The sequence below is a fragment of the Pollachius pollachius genome (genome assembly GCF_949987615.1).
Source record: "Pollachius pollachius genome assembly, contig: scaffold_415, whole genome shotgun sequence".
NCBI lineage: Eukaryota > Metazoa > Chordata > Actinopteri > Gadiformes > Gadidae > Pollachius > Pollachius pollachius.
This window is the reverse complement of record NW_027641233.1, coordinates 1-18,515: the sequence shown is the minus strand read 5'-3', so window position 1 is coordinate 18,515 and position 18,515 is coordinate 1. Positions and strand designations below refer to the sequence as shown.

The window sequence follows — 18,515 nt, the reverse complement described above, 5'->3', positions numbered from 1 at the left end:
TGTTGCTATAGTGTTTTTTAGAAATAATGTCAAAATACTACACAGTACGTACTACTTGAATGTACTGTTGTACTGTACTTAAAATATGGACGAGAGATACTTAACACACTGCATGCTACAGAAATGTACTGTGTAACGTACAAAAAACATGGATGCAGAGATACTCCGTACTACAGTAATGTACTGTAGTACTGTACTGTTGTGCTAGGAGGTATAGTGATACTTACTGCACTGTCAACGTAGGCCTCTGTCCAGACGGTGTCGTGCTCGTGGTCGATGACTTTGGGCCGGCTCATCACATGAAGGTACCTCATGACATTCTCCTGGACGTCAGCTAAGGTAGAGATCTGACTGAAGTACCCTGTGATGAACACACACACACACACACACACACACACACACACGCACAACCACACATGCACACGCATGCAGACAACCATGCATGCAAGCACACACGCACACACACAGCATGCATGCACACACACATATATTCACACGCGCATGCACACACACACACAGGCATGCATGCACACACGCATACACACACGCACGCACGCACGCACACTCATACCGAGGGAGAGAGGGGAGAAGGGAGCGAGAGCACAAATCTATGAATCTAGAAAGTTATTGATAATAAACCGCTGAGGTTAAAACATCCATTATAAAGTCAGCCCCGCCGGGGAACAGTGGTGGACCTGGGAGGTGCGGAGCAGCTCCTGCTTCCCTCGTCCACACGATGCCCGATAATGTTCACACAACTTTTTGTGTGTGTCCCAACACACTCAACCCAACGACACAGTGTGCTAGAACATAAGAACTTCTCTTCCGGGGGATTAACAAAGTATGATCCATCTATCTATATATGTACATTTTTTGTACATTTTTTTCTAACTATATATGTACCTTTCATCCAAATTGTATGAATTCAAATATCCACATGCTTTGATACATTTTACATTCACATTTAGGGAATTTAGCAGATGCTTTTATCCCGAGCGACTTACAATCAGTACATTTGTTGAAAGAAAGAGAAACAATACATCAATGTCGCAACAGTAAGGATGTTCATAAAACCAAGTGCCAAGCACTAACAATACAGTTAGTGCGTAAGAGGGGTGTGTAGCCGTTTGGGGGGCGGGGGGGGCAAGGGTGAAGGCTACGCAGAGTCTAAAGCGAACTCTGAACAAGTGAGTCTTCATATAGTTGTAATGTTGTGTTGTTAGTAAGTTATTCATTTTATAGTGGCGTCGTGACATAACGCAGACTTCCACAGCCTTCTATGTGCTGTTGGGATGCGGAGGGATGCCACCATGGACGGTTCAATCGCTTGGCAGGAGAGCCGCGGCTTCTACATGAACCCAGCCCCGGCCTTAGGAGAGGAACGCCGGGGGAGAGGTAAGGGGTAGGAGGTGGAGGGGCTGGAGGTCTCTGCGACGCCTGTCATCCCCTCCGCATCGTGCTGCCACTTCTTCACTGGTGACAACAGCGCTTATTTCACGGCGGGATTCTGAAGAGGGAGCACTGCGTGGAATACACCCCCCACCCACCGCCTCAGTGTGAAGTGTTTCCCTGGCTGTGACTTTGCCATCCAGAGGGCACTCATCCAGAGCTCTGACATGTGGGAGCCATCAGCACCCTAGGAGGAGGGAGGGGGGAGGAAGGGGGAGGAGAGAGGGGGAGTGGAGGGTTGGGGGGGGGGGCGCATTCTGACAGGAAGAGGGATTAAAGCAGTTTGACCCCTGACCCCGGAGAGCCACTTCACTGCCTCTCACGAGAAAAGACTCCTGCAGAAGCACTTGGACACGCACGTGTGCACATGCACATAAGAAGGCACCCACGCATACACATGCGCGCGCACACACACACACACACACACACACACACACACACACACACACACACACACACACACACACACACACACACACACACACACACACACACACACACCACCGTGTGACTTGAGGAGGCAGAAAAGGGGTGGGAACCTTTGTTAGCACAGGCCATCCATTTGAGGTTATCTGCGAACGCAGACTCCCGGCCAATCAGGTAGGGGAAGATGCGTACCTGTGAGGGGAGACAGAGATGATAGCCTCTTCACAGATAGCGGGCTTCAGATAATAAACAGACATATGCAAAACAAGAGGTGATTCATCTTCCCGCCGCCTCCCTCTCTCCTCGGAGCCAACAGAAGCCTAGACGAGGGGAGGAGTCGCCGTCGTTTGAGTTCCACACTGGGCCCCTTTTGTCTCCTAAAACCTTCTTTCTATCCTCACCTATTCTGTTGGACTGCTTTCTTTTTCCTTTCTATCTTATTCACTCATATTCACAATATTAACATTAAATTCGGTGACTTTCTTGTAAAAATAAAAATACAAATGAAATATAATAAAAGCCTATATATTAAAACAAGTATATATATATCCATGTAATTGACCATATATATGTATATACAATGGTGCAAGTGCATGTATGAATATAATTAAGCACATAATTGTATGATGATTATGCATTTATTATCTCTGGTTTATTTAATTGCACTGTTTGCAGTGGTCCTTCACTGCGGTGACATTCAACATCTCCTTGTGTCCTTCAGAGTCCTGTGTGCCACCCACTGCCAGCACTGCCAAGCCTCATTGCCCCCAGATGCTGTGCTAAGCACAAAGCATATAGAAAAACTCTGACTGGCTGCCACATAGTGGCCCGCAGGGTGTTAGAGGGGGGATGGGGTGCCCTGCCAAATACTGCCCCATTGTGCCAACACACATATGCTTGATAAGCCGGACTAAAAGCCCCTAAGCTGTTGTTTTTGATGCACTGTGAATAGCATAGCGGTTCACTTCATTTCAATTGGATTCCCGTAAAAGGTCTTTGACACAGGGAAGAGACCAGCAGGAGCCCCCCCCCCCCCTAAAACCCTCCCAGCTCAGCCGGCCCAGGGTGCTGGGTCTGGGGTATGACTGGGGTGCAGAGCCCCCTAGCATCCACGGGGCTCCAGGAGGTAAAGGGGGTTCTGATGAGGGGCCTGGAGGTCACCCCTGATGGGACCTCACACACAACTCCATGATGTGAGTGGGTTTTTTATTTCCCTGTTTCCTGCTGTTGATTTGGTCCATGAAGCCACAGGGTGAGAGAGACCGCGCCAGAACACAGTAAATTGTGTTTGTGGTGCGATTTCTTTTTTTTTTTTCAAATTTTGTGCCCTAAGATTTGTGAAACGCTGTACTGAGTACTCATGTCCTTCTGCGGTTATAATGCATTTCACAGCGGCGGTGATTGCTTTAGGAGAGGGCTGCGTGTGAACACACACACACACACACACACAGACACACGCTACCCTTGAAAAGCTGTTCATTTCCCATGTTTCCTTCTGGTGGAGGGAAATATCGCAATGTAGTGGGTCAACAGATGGAAATACATAATATTAACGCCGAATATACTTTCCAGAGGCACGAGCAGTAATAAAACTGGAAAGCAATTTCTCACACGTCAAAACATGAGCTCCAGCTGACAGATTATATTAAAATCTACATCTTGCTCCCCCTCCCCCACACACACTCGAATAAAATATGCACCACACGCAAAAGGCATGAGAAACTGAATGTTAAAGACTCCTAATCACCAATTTAGAAGAGAGGGGTGAAGGCCAGTTAGAGTGTGTGTGTGTCTGTGTGCCAGACAAACTGTTTTCATTGGTCAGCCCCACCTTTCTGTCCGGCCAATTGAACTTCTCAAAAACGCTGTCGTACATTTTTGTGGCTCCGTCAGTCACAAGCATAATGGCCTGGCTGCATGTGCTCCCATGACCAGTCTGGTTGAACTGGAGAGAGAGAGAGAGAGAGAGAGAGAGAGAGAGAGAGAGAGAGAGAGAGAGAGCGAGAGCGAGAGCGAGAGCGAGAGAGAGAGAGATCATCATCATCATCAAATCACACAATCAACTCATTTACTGCAGGTATAGATAAAGATGGGAGTAGATCGGTCTCTCTGTTGTTTCATTGTAGCTGTGGATAAGCTGAGAGAGAAAGGCTTTCTGGACTTAATAAGGATCAAGTTTTGATTGTGTTAATCCTTCACAGAACTGGGAGGTGTGGCTTAAACAAATCAGAATCAAAAAGTGGAGTCAGCCCGTGCTTGTAGTCATCAGATTTACACTGATAGGCTAACCGCTACTCATAGTCATCCAAAAACAAACTCAAATCATTCAACTATTTACCAGTACTGCCCTCACTACTCCTGGAAAAAAAATGCTGATGTGTGTTAAACTAGGTGTTAAATGGCATCATAGTTTGTTCATGTGTATACATTAGTCACTTCTGTTGAATAAACTGGATTCAGTTACACCTATCCAAGTCAATATCCATGTGTTCATCCCTGCATCTCACAGTCGTTAATGGTGGCAAGTTCTCCACATGCACCAATCACGTCCCTCCGATGGTCCCTCCCTATGATGATGAAGTTCAATGTCTGTGGAGGACAGCCGGTGGCAACACAGCCAGCCCAACACTTGTGATGTGAATAAACTTGACTGAGGCTGAGTGTGCCACTTGGATGAGGTGGCAGCGGAGAAACAGGGGTAATTAAGTGGCTTATTGATCTGTAGCAAAGTGAATGAGAGAAGTACAATGACACACAGTCCCCACTCTGCTGAGCGATGCACAGTCTCACAAAGGCATGCACGCATGTGCACGCACGCACGCACACGCGCAAACCAACCCCCCTCCACACACACACCTATAACTCTAAACCACACAAGCAAAAATAAATTCAGCAGGTCACAATTTGAGGCAGTATGGAAAGGCCTATACGAAGAACAAATAGTGGGCTGCTTTTCAGTAGAATTGCTTATCTGATAATAAATAAAGCGCAGTAATCTTAAAATAAGGCACTGTATGTATCCTAATTTTTATACATCTACCTCATACATTTAGCTTTAGTGAAGTGATGGGGCTATTTTGAAAATCGTTCCATTATTGTATAAACTACCGCACTAGCATCACAAGCATCGCTTTAGGAGAAGGCCTATATGCCCTAACACAGAAAAAAAGAAACAGAAAATGAGAAGAGATAAATTGCTGCCATTCTCGTTTCGACCTGCCTGTTGGCTGGACTGTGGATTCATCTACTCTTCGGGGGAGTAACAATGCATCTCAAAAGGTAAGCCAGTACCTGATTACCATATTCACTGCAGGTCCTTAATTAATCTGACAAACGTAGACGTATAGACGGTGAGCTCTCTCGGCCTCTGCGGTGATCCAAAGCTGGGCTGAAACCAGGGAGATAAAAAAGGAACTGCCAAACGGCCGCGCTCCTTATCTGCTTTGTGTTCCAATCAGTGACGTTATAAATCATTGGCATTAATTAGAGCCATTAATCATGCTTTAGACTGGACGTGTCTGTGTTCGGAGGAGCGCTGGAGCGTATCGACAGGGAGCCACGCCCCCTGATTCCAAGCCACACCCCGTTAGTTTTTCTTTTGTTATGAAAAGGCAAACTATTGTAAAATTACTTCTTTGGAAAAGTTCGCAAATTGAGAGAATTGAAAGTAGATTCAAGGTGAACCCTTTTATTTAAATGTAAATTAATCTAGATTCTATGGGTTTACGTGGAGGGACAAGTCATAGTTGGATTGATTTTAAATATTGTATTTCACACAAATTCACACACACACAAAAATTCATATATAATATCAACAAGAACAAAAAACAGAACCAAAGAACCAAAACAGGGGACATACATGATGCTATACAGAGAAGATGACCACAGCTGCAGTCAGAGTAGTTTGAACTTACATCGCTGAGAATGGTGAACGCTTCGGTGAGAGCATCGCCCAGCAGCCCTATCCCCTTGGCAAACAGCTTATCCAGATGTTGTCGGAAATGCTGAGAGAGAGAGAGAGAGAGAGAGAGAGAGAGAGAGAGAGAGGTAGAGAGAGAGAGAGAGGTAGAGAGAGAGAGAGAGGTAGAGAGAGAGAGGTAGAGAGAGAGAGAGAGAGAGAGAGAGAGAGAGAGAGAGAGAGAGAGAGAGAGAGAGAGAGAGAGAGAGAGAGAGAGAGAGAGAGAGAGAGGTAGAGAGGTAGAGAGAGAGAGACTGAACAACCTTAATCATCGTGATACGATCAATAACAACTTGCCGATCCAAATGGGACTCACATCTTTATTGGCTCTATCTGCGCGGACCAGCGTCCCGTTAAGACAGGGCTCCACGTAGTGAATCTCCTGGTTGTACTGGAAACAAACACAATCTGTTTATGGTGACGGAATGCATTGAAGCAGGCATAAGCTATCATGCTAGTTCTGTGTATACGGTATTCTGTGTATGAGGATTATACAGTAGTTGGAACCATACACATGCACCTGCACAGACTGTACTGGGGCATCTCTATCTTGATATGGAACAAGTTATAGTGTTGCTATACAATCACACAATCATACAATAGCTATTGTATGTGCGCACAAACATAATGTTCAACCTATTCCACTATGTATACACACTCTCTCTCTCTGGACATGCACACAAACGCACACACACACACACACACACACATATTCATGCACAAACACGCACACTTAATGCGCACACCCTATCCCAAGCTCAGTAGGGTGTCCAAATCTGCACACGCACACACATACACACGACACACACACAAACACACGCACACACACCCATACATCTAGACATCCACACGGCACACAGACGAACACACACAAAGGACGCACGGCGATGATGTTGAAGAAGTCGTCATCCCCCAGCGTGTCCAGGATGGAGGAGACGGTCTGCCGGGCGATGGTCAGCCTCAGCCCCTTCATGCTCCCGCTGACGTCCACCAGGATCACCACGTCTTTGGGGGAGGTAGCCGCCTGGATGTACCTAGCAAGGCCCAGCATCCGTTAGCATCCGTTAGCATCCGGTAGCATCCGGTAGCATCCGGTAGCATCTGCTAGCATCTGCTGGCATCTGTTGGCATCTGTAAGCTTCTTTTAGCATCTTTTAGCATCTGTTAGCATCTGTTATCTTATGTTAGAATCTGTTAGCATCTGTTAGCATGGAGGACAGCACGGACGACTGGAGGGGATTATAATCCTCCTAATTGTCCACACCTTTGAACATTTGTCTTCGGCTTAACAGGTTGTGTTTAAACCAAAGTTAATTATGCAATTAATCAAAGTTAATCCCATATCAATAAATACAATACACTGCAATAATGATTAGCACAGCATGCAAAGTGCAGACTACAATAGAACCTGTTTCCCCTACCATTTTCTATTCCTGCAGTCGAATCCGATCACTCCATGCTCATCCGGATGCCATTTCACCCCTGGAACGTCAAAACCATCCGATCAATTCAGCAACCCCCCGTCGATGAATACAAAGTCTTCCAACGGGGAAGAGGAAGGAGGCTGTTTGGATTTAAGCACGTGAATGTATCCTTCTAATATGTCATCCTAAGCCATTGTTGCTTCATTGTTTCATTGTGAAACGTTGCAGTGAAACGTTGCAGCCAAGTACAATAAAATGAACCCGTTTTTTGAATCTTACAGTGATCTATTAGTGGATCTCAGTTTATTGCACTGCAACTTAGAGGAATGGTCCCTAAACTGAGATGTTGTTGTCTAGCTGACATAAGAACGGTTTTATATCTTAAGGCCCATGGCCTGGTACACACACACACACACTCACACACAGACAGACACACACTCAATTTGTGCGTGAGTAAGTTTGTGTGTGTGTGTGTGTGTGTGTGTGTGTGTGTGTGTGTGTGTGTGTGTGTGTGTGTGTGTGTGTGTGTGTGTGTGTGTGTGTGTGTGTGTGTGTGTGTGTGTGTGTGTGTGTGTGTGTAGGGGGGGTGGGGGGATCTTCTGGGCCCTCCCACAGTCTCATATCTTTTCAGGCTCTAATAGCTTTGGACTGCGTTTCAATATGGCCACAGACGTACACTGGGAAATTCAGATTAATTTGCTGCTGTATAAATGCATCCTCACTGATGGTCTGTAAAATTACAACATTAGTCAAATCACCTCTTTAGTTCCTATTTCATTTGCACCCATTTTTATTTGCACTGATGGCTCCCTTGAGAAAACACACACACACACAGGCATATGCATGATGGCAAACACACACATACACATAAGCAAACACACACACATGCACGACTGCATGCAGCATACACACACACAAACAAACTCCCACCAGTCTCTCTCTCTCTCTCTCTCTCTCTCTCTCTCTCTCTAAAACACACACATAAACACAGAACACAAATGAAAAAGAAAAAAAGAAATATGAATCAGCCCAATAGTAGCGCAGCATTTACCAGGATACTGTCTGAAGAAGCCCTTGGCACTCCCAAAGTACTGCCAGATGAGAGATGGGTCCCTCTCAAAGTTTTCCACAAACACCTTGTTCAGGGCCTCAGACCAGTACACCCCATTCACTATGTCAGGGTCTGAGGGGAGAGAGAGGGTGGGGGAGGGGGAGGGAGGGAGAGAGAGAGAGCGGGAGAGAGGCAGAGAGAGAGAGAGAGATGGGGAGAGAGGAAAGACAGAGAGAGAGAGAGAGAGAGAGAGAGAGAGAGAGAGAGAGAGAGAGAGAGAGAGAGAGAGAGAGAGGCAGGGGTAGAGGGAGGGAGGGCGGGAGAGAGGAAAGAGAGAGCGGGAGAGAGAGGCAGAGAGAGAGAAAGCGAGAGAGAGAGAGAGGAGGAGTGCAGGTTTGGGTTAGTGAAAGGTGATGATGATGATGATGATGATGATGATGATGATGAGGCACATTATATGATTATCATGGACGTGATCCAGGGCACCACGGTCGCAAAAACAGTTGACCTTTGACCGGTGATGACCGTCCCTGAGGGAGGGGGACACAATGGCTGTGACTAAATCATCCTCAGGCCTCCTCTCCTCGACGACGCGCCCGCAGCCCGGCCTTTGTCCCGGGAACAGAGGGGAGCCGGGGGGGGCTATTACCGGAGGACAAAAGAGGAGGCGCCGGCAGTGAGGGAACAGGGAAATTACTGAACAGCTTCCCTGATTCTACGCTCCCTCCATCACAGCAGACCTCCTATACTGGCGTTTCCCTTTTCTGTCTCTCTCTCTCTCGCTTGATCTCTTCTATCTCTCCATAACTTTCCCTCCCTCTGTCTTTGTCTCTCCCCCCCCCCCCTGTCTCTCGCTCATCCTTGGCTTTATCCTATGGTAAAAGATGGGCTGAAGTAAAAAAAAAACACGATTAACTAATATATATATATATATATATATATATATATATATATATATATATATATATATATATATATATATATATATATACACACACACACACACACACACTCATTGGACTATTACATTTTCTGTGTTATTCTTTCAAAATGAATTTAAGAAACAAATTGTGTCATTTGTTTAATTGGCTGGGGCTTAATAAGGATGATGACTGTATAGTGCAATAGTAACAACCCAATCATTTTGCTATAATTACCAAATACGTTGTAGTACTGTCGAGTCGGGACTATGTGAGGCACTAATGCCAACTAGAAGTTGAGGGAACAAACAGGATCCGGGCTGGACCAATAGCCCGCCAGCTCAGAGTGTCTCAAGGGTTTAATGTCCTGCCAAGCCCTTTAATCTGGAGGACAGAAAAGACTGAAACCAAAGTGCTGTGGTAATACATTTGACAAACTAAGTCCCTTAAGAGATTTTCTAAGAACATCACTTTTTTAAGTCCTCTGATTGCATTGATTTCCTTCTTCTAGGCCAATGTGTCTCAAATGGTGGTAGGGGTACCCCCCGGTACTATGAAGGAAAGCACCGGAAAAAAATCTTAGAATGTGTATTATTATTTCAAAAAAATTCTGAACAATTGTAAAATAAGTTCTAGGTGAGACATCTCTTAAATCACATGACTAAACAGTGTTAGCAGAACAGGGTCTAGGCTGTGGAGGTGTGTGGGGGTGTGTGTGTGGAGGTTAGTGTGTAGGAGGTGTGTGTGTGAGGTGTGTGTGGAGTTGTGTCTGTGGAGAAGTGTGAAGGGTTGTAATCTGGAGGTGTGTGTGTGTGGAGATGTGTGTGGAGGTGTGTGTGTGGAGGTGTTTATGTGGAGGTGTGTGAGGAGGTGTGTGTGTGGAGGTGTGTGAGGAGGTGCATGTGAGGTGTGTGTTTGTGGAGGTGTGTGTGAAAGGTGTGTGTTTGGAGGTGCGTGGAGATGTGTTTGGAGGTGTTTATGTGGAGGTGTGTGGAGGTGTTTATGTGGAGGTGTGTGAGGAGGTGTGTGTTTGGAGGTGTGTGTTTGGAGGTGTGTGGAGTTGTTTATGTGGAGGTGTGTGTGGAGGTGTGTTTGGAGGTGTGTGTGGAGGTGTTTATGTGGAGGTGTGTGTGGAGGTGTGTTTGGAGGTGTTTATGTGGAGGTGTGTGGAGGTGTTTATGTGGAGGTGTGTGTGGAGGTGTGTGGAGGTGTGTTTGGAGGTGTTTATGTGGAGGTGTGTGGAGGTGTTTATGTGGAGGTGTGTGGAGGTGTTTATGTGGAGGTGTGTGTGGAGGTGTGTGAGGCTGGGTGTCTCCTCCTACCCTTGTTGTACATGTTGGTGGGCACCTGCACCACGCTGAGGCTCAGGTTGACCGGCAGGTTGTCAAAGTGCTCGTTCTCCTCCAGGAGGAACTCCCCGCCCAGCTCCACGTGCTTCCCGCCCACCAGCTTGTTGATCAGCACCGCGTTGAAGTACTCATACTGAGGGGGGGGGGGGGGGGGGGGGGGCACACTTAAGGCTCAGATATGGTTCCACGTGGACGCAACGCAATGACCAGGCAGACGCTTGGACGCAGTCGTGAACAGGAGCGTCGCTAGCAATTGAAAACATCCGGGGCTGTAGCCCAGAAGTTAGAGTCCTTTTAAAACGGGGGTCGTGGTTTCGTCCCCCGAGAAAATTTGAAAATCGGCTGATGAACATGCAATTGCAACGTAGTTTGAGAAGTAAAGGAAAGACCAATCGTCATGTCTGACTCACGTCAGGGCAGGCCTACTGAGTAGGTTAATGTTTACGTTAAGTATAGGAAAGTGCACCACATCCACCATCAGCCAAAATGAGACATTAGAAAAGCCTGTAGCCAAATAAACACTGTCATGCTCCTACCCGATGTCAAGTGGTCCGGGTAAACAGCAATATCTACGTGATGGGCTATGCATAGAGAATCAAATTTGCAACAATTTGCAAGAAATGATTGTAAATCTGCCCTTAAATTTACACATTTTACGGTTTTCACTGGCTACAATATTGTGGCGAGCAGCACGGGAAGGACGAGACGGGAGCCCATGTTGAACAAATTATGCAGTTCCGTGCCCCATACACCGCACGACTGCGGACTGCCTATATTAACGACCACCACATAGATGGAAACCAGAGCACCCAGTAAACGAACACGTCACTCTCGGTGACGGTGGCGGCAACGACGCACACAACATGTCAGCACTCAACAACACACAACTAATTAACTACCCCAACCCATTAACCCCACTCAAACCAACAACCACACTGTCCCCGAAAGGGTCCAAACCCCCAGGATAAATGAACCCCCCAGAATTCCTTGCGCAACTGAACGAGCGCCTACACCTTTGGTCGCCACAATATTGCATCTCTCAGTTGTCAAATTTGCTGAACAAAATGTTAAACTTCAATAATTGTTCACAGTCAACTTATATAGTCCATTTATTTAAGCTCTCAACAGCATATAAAGCTTCGCCACATCGGCGGGAAAACCCGGCACACGCAAAGCACATCCATGGAATCAGCCGTTCAAAGCCAGTCTGCATGAATCGTATGACAACTGGATGGCAGGGGATGCGGACAAGGAATACACCGCAGGGGGGAACATGAGAGCCCCAGCTCGCCGCATACTAGTAGCCTAGGTGCTTAAAGCGTGGAACAAGCTGGATACGGAGCGGGTGAAAAACTCCTTAAAAGTGTGTGTGTGTGTGTGCGTGTGCGTGTGCGTGTGTGTGTGTGTGTGTGTGTGTGGGTGTGTGTGTGTGTGTGTGTGTGTGTGCGTGTGCGTGTGCGTGTGCGTGTGCGTTTGCATGCGTGCTGGCATTATTCGATTGCCTGGTAAAATTGTACGGTAATATTCATACTGGTTTAAATAATACATTTGATAGTATTTTCCATCGTTGCTGAGCAAGAGTTTTGTTCGAAAGTTCAGTGATAGAAACAAATATTTTTTTTTGCGTTTTACGGTACCACTGTCATGCACCTACCCGGTGTCAAGTGGACCGGGTTGAATTCAGTGCGGGTCTCTCTTCTTATATCCATCTTACCAAAGATATTTTATTACTGTCCATCAACACTCTGATCTCACTAAAAAGCTAGCAGCACGAAACAGTAATATCGACGAGATGCGCTATGCATAGAGAAGAAAGAATACCGTTGAATATGCAACATTTTGCAACAAATTATTCTAAATCTGCCCATATATGGACACGTCAGAATTTTGTTGTTTTCCCTGCTACAATGTTGCATCTGTGGCTGCTGATAATGCAACCACAAAGAAGTAAACTCTATGAGGCTATCTTCATCATAATGTTTTTTTTGGTTTTTTTGGACGGCACAGCGATCCGGGGCTATTCCCAAAAGATCCGGGGCTACAGCCTCGAATGCCCAGGTGTAACGACGCACCTGGTCGTGAACCTGTTTTGGTTCTGCGTCGGGTTTTAATGAGCGGAACAATCACAGCCGTCGCTGCTGCGTTGCCTCGACGCAAGGTTGACATTTTTGGGAGGCGCATGTCAGGCCCCTTGCGGTGGACGCAAGGAGGGTCCCCAAGGACGTAATAGGTCCTTAAACCCCCTTGCCTTGCGTCGATGTGGAACCATATCTGAGCCTTTAGACCCTGCCGGATCACAGTGGGAGGTTGGAGGAGGGAGGAGGTTTATCAGAAGTAAGGGACTACTAGGAAGTGTACGGAGCCTGTTGGCGGGACATGTAGGCTTGGGGGCCGAGGCAGAGGAACGAAAAGTGGTTTTTCGTTTCTTCTTAAGCTCATAGAAGACGCAAAAAAAGTATTTGAATTTAAGCTACATAAAGCTAGTGGGCCTAACTTTGGTAAAATGTGTACTTTAGTTTGTTTGGGAATGGTTTTGGGGATCTGTTTTAATAGTCCACTTGTCATGATTTAGTCCCACATCATTTTTTTAAAAGTTTTATAATGGATAACCAATCAATTTAATCTTTTCCACTCCCTAATCATAAAGGGGACAAGGATGACACAGCGCAAAAAAATACCTTGGAATCGAATCCCGAACTCCAGGGAATGAGGGAGGGGACAGGGAACGACGGAACAGGAAATGAGCGCATCAGCACCATAAAGTTTGTCAAAAGTTCCCCTCCACACCTGCCCCCTAGAACTGACCGTCCACTCGCGGGGCGGTCCGGTTTACAAGGGACCGTATAAAGTGCACCTCTTTTTTTAAAAAGTGCAGCGTTTGATTACGGGTCTGTCCTTCAGCACCGGGCGGCGTGCGGGACGCGGACCCTGTCAGCGGAGAAGGATGACCTCATCCCCTCTAAACAGCTCATTGTCACTATAGCGACCGCACGGCGCAGCGGAGGTGACTGGTGACGAGGACCAGGGGAAGATGGAGGGCTGGGGGTGGATAGACTACTATACTTGGGGGAGGCCACGAGACGGCATCACCATCACGCAGCGCACTGACAGCTCATACCATGCCTGAGCGCGTCTCTGACGAGCTTGGGAGGGGGGTGTGGTGGTGGTGGTGGCGGGGGAGGTGAGACAGGAGGCAGTGGGAGAGAGAGAGAGAGAGAGAGAGAGAGAGAGAGAGAGAGAGAGAGAGAGAGAGAGAGAGAGAGAGAGAAAACCGGCAAGCTCAGCAGAAAGCCATAGCGCTGTACAACCGCGCGTTAACCAGCGTGGTGGTTATTACAATGTAATAGAATTTCAGGGGACACTGCGGCTCTCGCTCTGTCTCTCTCTCTCTCTCTTCGTGCCACTCCGTGTCCCCGTCTGGCACCTCCGCGGCTGCGCAGGGGTGCAGAGACATACATCCAGTCTCCTTTTTTTAACCTTTTTTTTTTAATCGTCGACATGAACTTGGTGCACTGTTTCCCTGTAACCGTTATAGTTGATTTATTTTAAAAGAAAATGTGCTATAAAAGTTGGAAAGCCGAAATGCTTAATAATTGCACATATTTATGTACGGAGAATGTCTTATTAAGATCGTTTCAAATACCTAACTGTGAGGTAATTATAAGTCACAGCAGCAGTCCTATTTATCAGGGCTTTCTGAACCCTGCGTTATTTTGTGGTATATAAAAACCACCAAAGTGATTAGAGAGTTCCACTCATTTAAAATCCGCATCCAAGCGGTATAGCACATTTTATTGGTGCAAATATGAGCGAGCCTAAATTCTAAATATTATTCTCCGTTATTGTGGGCCTCCAACGGAACGCGTAAAACAGTAGGAATATAGCAATCAATGCGCTGGATAAACAATCAATGCCCCTTAAAACATGAATAAAGTTATAAGCCTGTATTAAAGTACCAAGCCTAATCTTACGCGACCATTTCTTGTTGCCTTTGCCATGACATAAACTCAATGTTACAGTTAACGCGTGCTCCTGTTGGAGGCCTGGCTGATCCGGTGGGCCTAAACTAGGACGTCCTTGAACGGTATTGTGGGTATAATGTAAAGCACTCAACCGCCCTCATGAAAGATAATCGCATCGTATTGTGTCAAAGAAATGAGCCATAAAAATGTGGTCAAATAATAAACATTTTGGATTTGGATGCAGTGTTTTATCACGCCCCTTTGTCAGAGGTGAATCCTATTGTAAACTGATTAACAGATTAATTATAATCGGCGATAGGGTGAACATGTTTGTCCATTGTAGGCTATGCCCGCACAATTGCTAAGATGTGGATAAAATCCATTGTTCTTAGTAGTACAAACCAGTACGCCTATGTCGATGTATGGCCTTTTAAAATGCGACTCTATCCTCTTATTTATTTCACTTTTAAATAATGATTTGTGAACACACAGTGGACCACATTCAATTCATAATCAAAATCACACATGTTAGAGTTGAATGGAAGAAGTTAGCTTGCACAGCTGTTTGATATATGAGATTTACAATTATTTCCTTAAAGGCTATCGTTATAAAGAGAACAAAAACAAGAAGAAAAACCAAATGTGTGAATTGGTAATTGGAAATGAGGTCGTGAATACAAAAACGTTTTGTTCCATAATGAACCTGACTCGGTTGTGTCACTATTTATGGGCATTCCGGAAACAGCCAGAACATCAGGTGACCGAAAAGTATTCTTACTATGTAAAGGCTTCTTCTTAAATAAAGTGAGGCTATTATATGGGCATTGAGCTGCTCGAGTGGGTTTCCAATCTAAGCCATGTAAGTGAAACAATGCAAACGGTGAAAAGGAGTTTCATTCGTCTTTGTCTACTGGAAGTAGAGTGAAGGAGAGAGCGAGAGAGAGAGAGAGAAAGAGAGAGAGAGAGAGAGGGAGGGGGAGAGAGAGAGGGAGAGAGAGAGAGAGAAAGAGAGAAAGAGAGCGCGCGCGCGCGCGCGCGCGCGAGAGAGAGAGAGAGAGAGAGAGAGAGAGAGAGAGAGAGAGAGAGAGAGAGAGAGAGAGAGTGCTGCATTCCCTCCGCAGGAAGCTCACTGCGCCAAATCCTTGAGCATGATAGTGGAGCATAAGTCGTCACTGAAGAGGGCGGTTGGCTGGTCAGTAAAATAAAATGAAAATGCTGTTCCCATTAAAATTTGCCCAAACCCGGGGTGGCTACTTGTGACACGCAACCAATAATTGTATTGTTGTTAGGTCATAAAAACAGTCAATAGCAATGCACATTTTCATCACACTACCACACTAGTTTTACGACTTGAGGCAGGGGCTGGGGGTACAGTTTAGTGTCTCGAGACCAAAGCAAAGGACTCACCTCCAGGTCCGGGTTCTCCTCGTGTTGGTGGTGGGCTTCCTCTGCTGCCTCCACGAGCCGCTGAGCACACACACACACACACACACACACACGCGCGCGCGCGCGTTTATGCTGCACCACTGCATGTGCCTAATCGTCGACACAGAACAATGCGCACTAGGTCTAATAGCAGGGCTCTAAATAAAAGCACCGGTGATGCTCAAATTGTGAACTGATCAAATGCTGCTGCGTAATTGGATGTATCTTAGTACAAAATATGAAGCCGTTACCTGGAATGATATGCCTCACCAAACATCTAAATAAAAACAATTATGGAATAATTGCTTACAATGGAGTCAACCGGAGAACAATGTCCCAAAGTTGTTTTTATCCCCTATTTTGTACCCTATGAATGACTGGCCACTTTAAACCCACGTATTTTATTTCTATTTCATTTTTACACATTTTACTGCACACAGATGACTAGCCTTTAAAGAAGGACCAATAGGCTATAAAACACGGGACACTATATGTGTACACCGTGTCAGCATGTTTTTGAAATAAATGAGAAAACACATCTTGAATTGCATTGACTGAATTGCGTCTTGCATTCTCTAATTTAAATATCCTGTGTAGAATTTTCTATAGCCTATGTGACCCTTATACCGGGAGATGATTGATGCGTTGCAAAACCAGGGGCAAGGACGTATCAACATTTGAACGCCGCAAATTATAGGCTACCACCTTTTGGTAGCAATGTCTTCGGTATGTTTATCGCCAGCCTTGAAATGTGCTGGCCCCTGTTGTTTTTTTTCTCCGGATAAATGCTATCTAAACGTTGCGGTCCCCCCGGGCACTGCGGCCCACCTGGGAACTAATAACTGCGTCAATAGAAGGGCAATGTTAACAGAACGGAGCGCCCTTACCCAATATAACTATAGTGACTACATTTATTTATCCTCGGTGAGACGTCAAGCATAAGCGAAAATGTACAAACATAGCCCCAAACATTTATTTTGAAATCTATGTATATATAAATATTTTTTATTCTCCTGGAAAAGCAGCGTATTATTCCGCAGCAGGCTATACGTTAACTGAATAGGCCGTATTCCTTCTATGTATATTTATATATGCATTAATAGTTGCTGGTGAAGTCGACCTACAGTATACGGCATAGGCCTACCTAACAACGACTGCTTTTCACGTGCACTATTAACAGCTTTGATTAAATATTGCTACGGTTAGTCATATGAGCTGGACCGTATGTCATAGGCCTACAGCAGGACACTATGATATTAATAGCTAAATAAATAAATGGCTCCATTATTAAATACAATTAATACATTTAGTTTGTATTATTATTAATATAGCCTAATTATTATTATCATTATTATTGTTATGATTTTTTGCATTTTATTAATAGGCCTCGGTAAATTTATTATAGGGCTAAACAAAAGAGAAGGAAAAGGTAAGACATTTGGACTTACCCTTGTGGCCTCTGCTTTTTTCCGGAACATTTCCTCCATCTTCACAGCCAAGTTCTTGACTAGTTTTACTCCATCAATTTCTTCAACTCTGACTGACTTTTCAAATTCTTTATATTTCTGGTAAAATGGGCCAAAACAAACAAAATCCTTAATTCAAAAGGGCAAGGAAAACAGGGTACTCATATAGGCCTTATCCTGTTTATTATCGGGACATATTCCGAGACAATATATACCTCCCTAAAATCTAAATATAGGCTACTTTATCTTAATATAGGCTACTATCTAAATATTGGCTAGTACATCCAAATACTGGCTACTACGTCTACAAGAACAAATGTCCAAACATAATTAAATGAAAGTGTTCCACAGAAAATGACATTTTCACACACATTGTCACAATTTATCCAATTTGGCAAACGTGGTGGTGCATTTTTGGAGTGAGATAGAGCGAGAGAGAGAGCGAGAGAGAGAGAGAGAGAGAGAGAGAAATGGAGAGGGAGAGCGAGAGAGAGAGAGAGAACGAGAGAGCTTGTGAGAGAAAGAGCGTGTGTGTGAGAGAGAGAGAGAGAGAGAGAGAGAGAGAGAGAGAGAGAGAGAGCGAGAGAGAGAGAGGGAGAGAACGAGAGGTGTCTTTGTGCGCGCGGCATTGTGTCTTGCAACGTTCTCGACTGTATTTATCGAGTAACTCTGGACATATGGCTGTGTAGCACATCCAAATAAAGAACGTTAAATAAAGTTTCCATGCCCTTACAATTTACACTTACACGCGCCTTCACAGCCGAGTGGCTGAAGCGCTCACGTGCCCCGCAGCCGCAGAGCATGAGTGATAGGCTTTATCTTGTCTTACTTATCGCGCGACAAGCTGCCTTTCCTGCACTGATTGGCTTAAGGGCCCGAATTGGGTGGGAAAAAGGGTGGTGCTGTTGTGCAGGCTTTGCATGGTTGGAGGGTAATTGAAATGGAGTCAAGGCACAGAACAAAGATAATAACGTGTCAAGCTCTGGAGATTGTGGATAATGAACTACACATCCCATAATGCTGATACCGCTAGAAATACAGAGCCGGCGCCGATGCAGAACACAAGCCCAGTAAAAGAGTCAGGG

The 18,515-nt window shown here is 45.6% G+C and overlaps 1 protein-coding gene across 1 annotated transcript; it reads right to left on the bottom strand.

Moving 5' to 3' along the window:
• Positions 1 to 227: 227 nt before the first annotated feature.
• LOC307091698 (voltage-dependent calcium channel subunit alpha-2/delta-3-like) lies at positions 228 to 17,451 on the bottom strand (the record flags this gene model as incomplete). The annotated part of the gene is made up of 11 exons (XM_079759348.1): positions 228 to 361; positions 1,989 to 2,067; positions 3,707 to 3,820; positions 5,790 to 5,879; positions 6,150 to 6,224; positions 6,717 to 6,867; positions 7,255 to 7,315; positions 8,309 to 8,440; positions 10,551 to 10,710; positions 15,947 to 16,006; positions 17,413 to 17,451. Coding segments are annotated over 11 exons (1,095 nt in total), but the record flags the coding sequence as incomplete, so codon positions are not given.
• Positions 17,452 to 18,515: the final 1,064 nt, after the last annotated feature.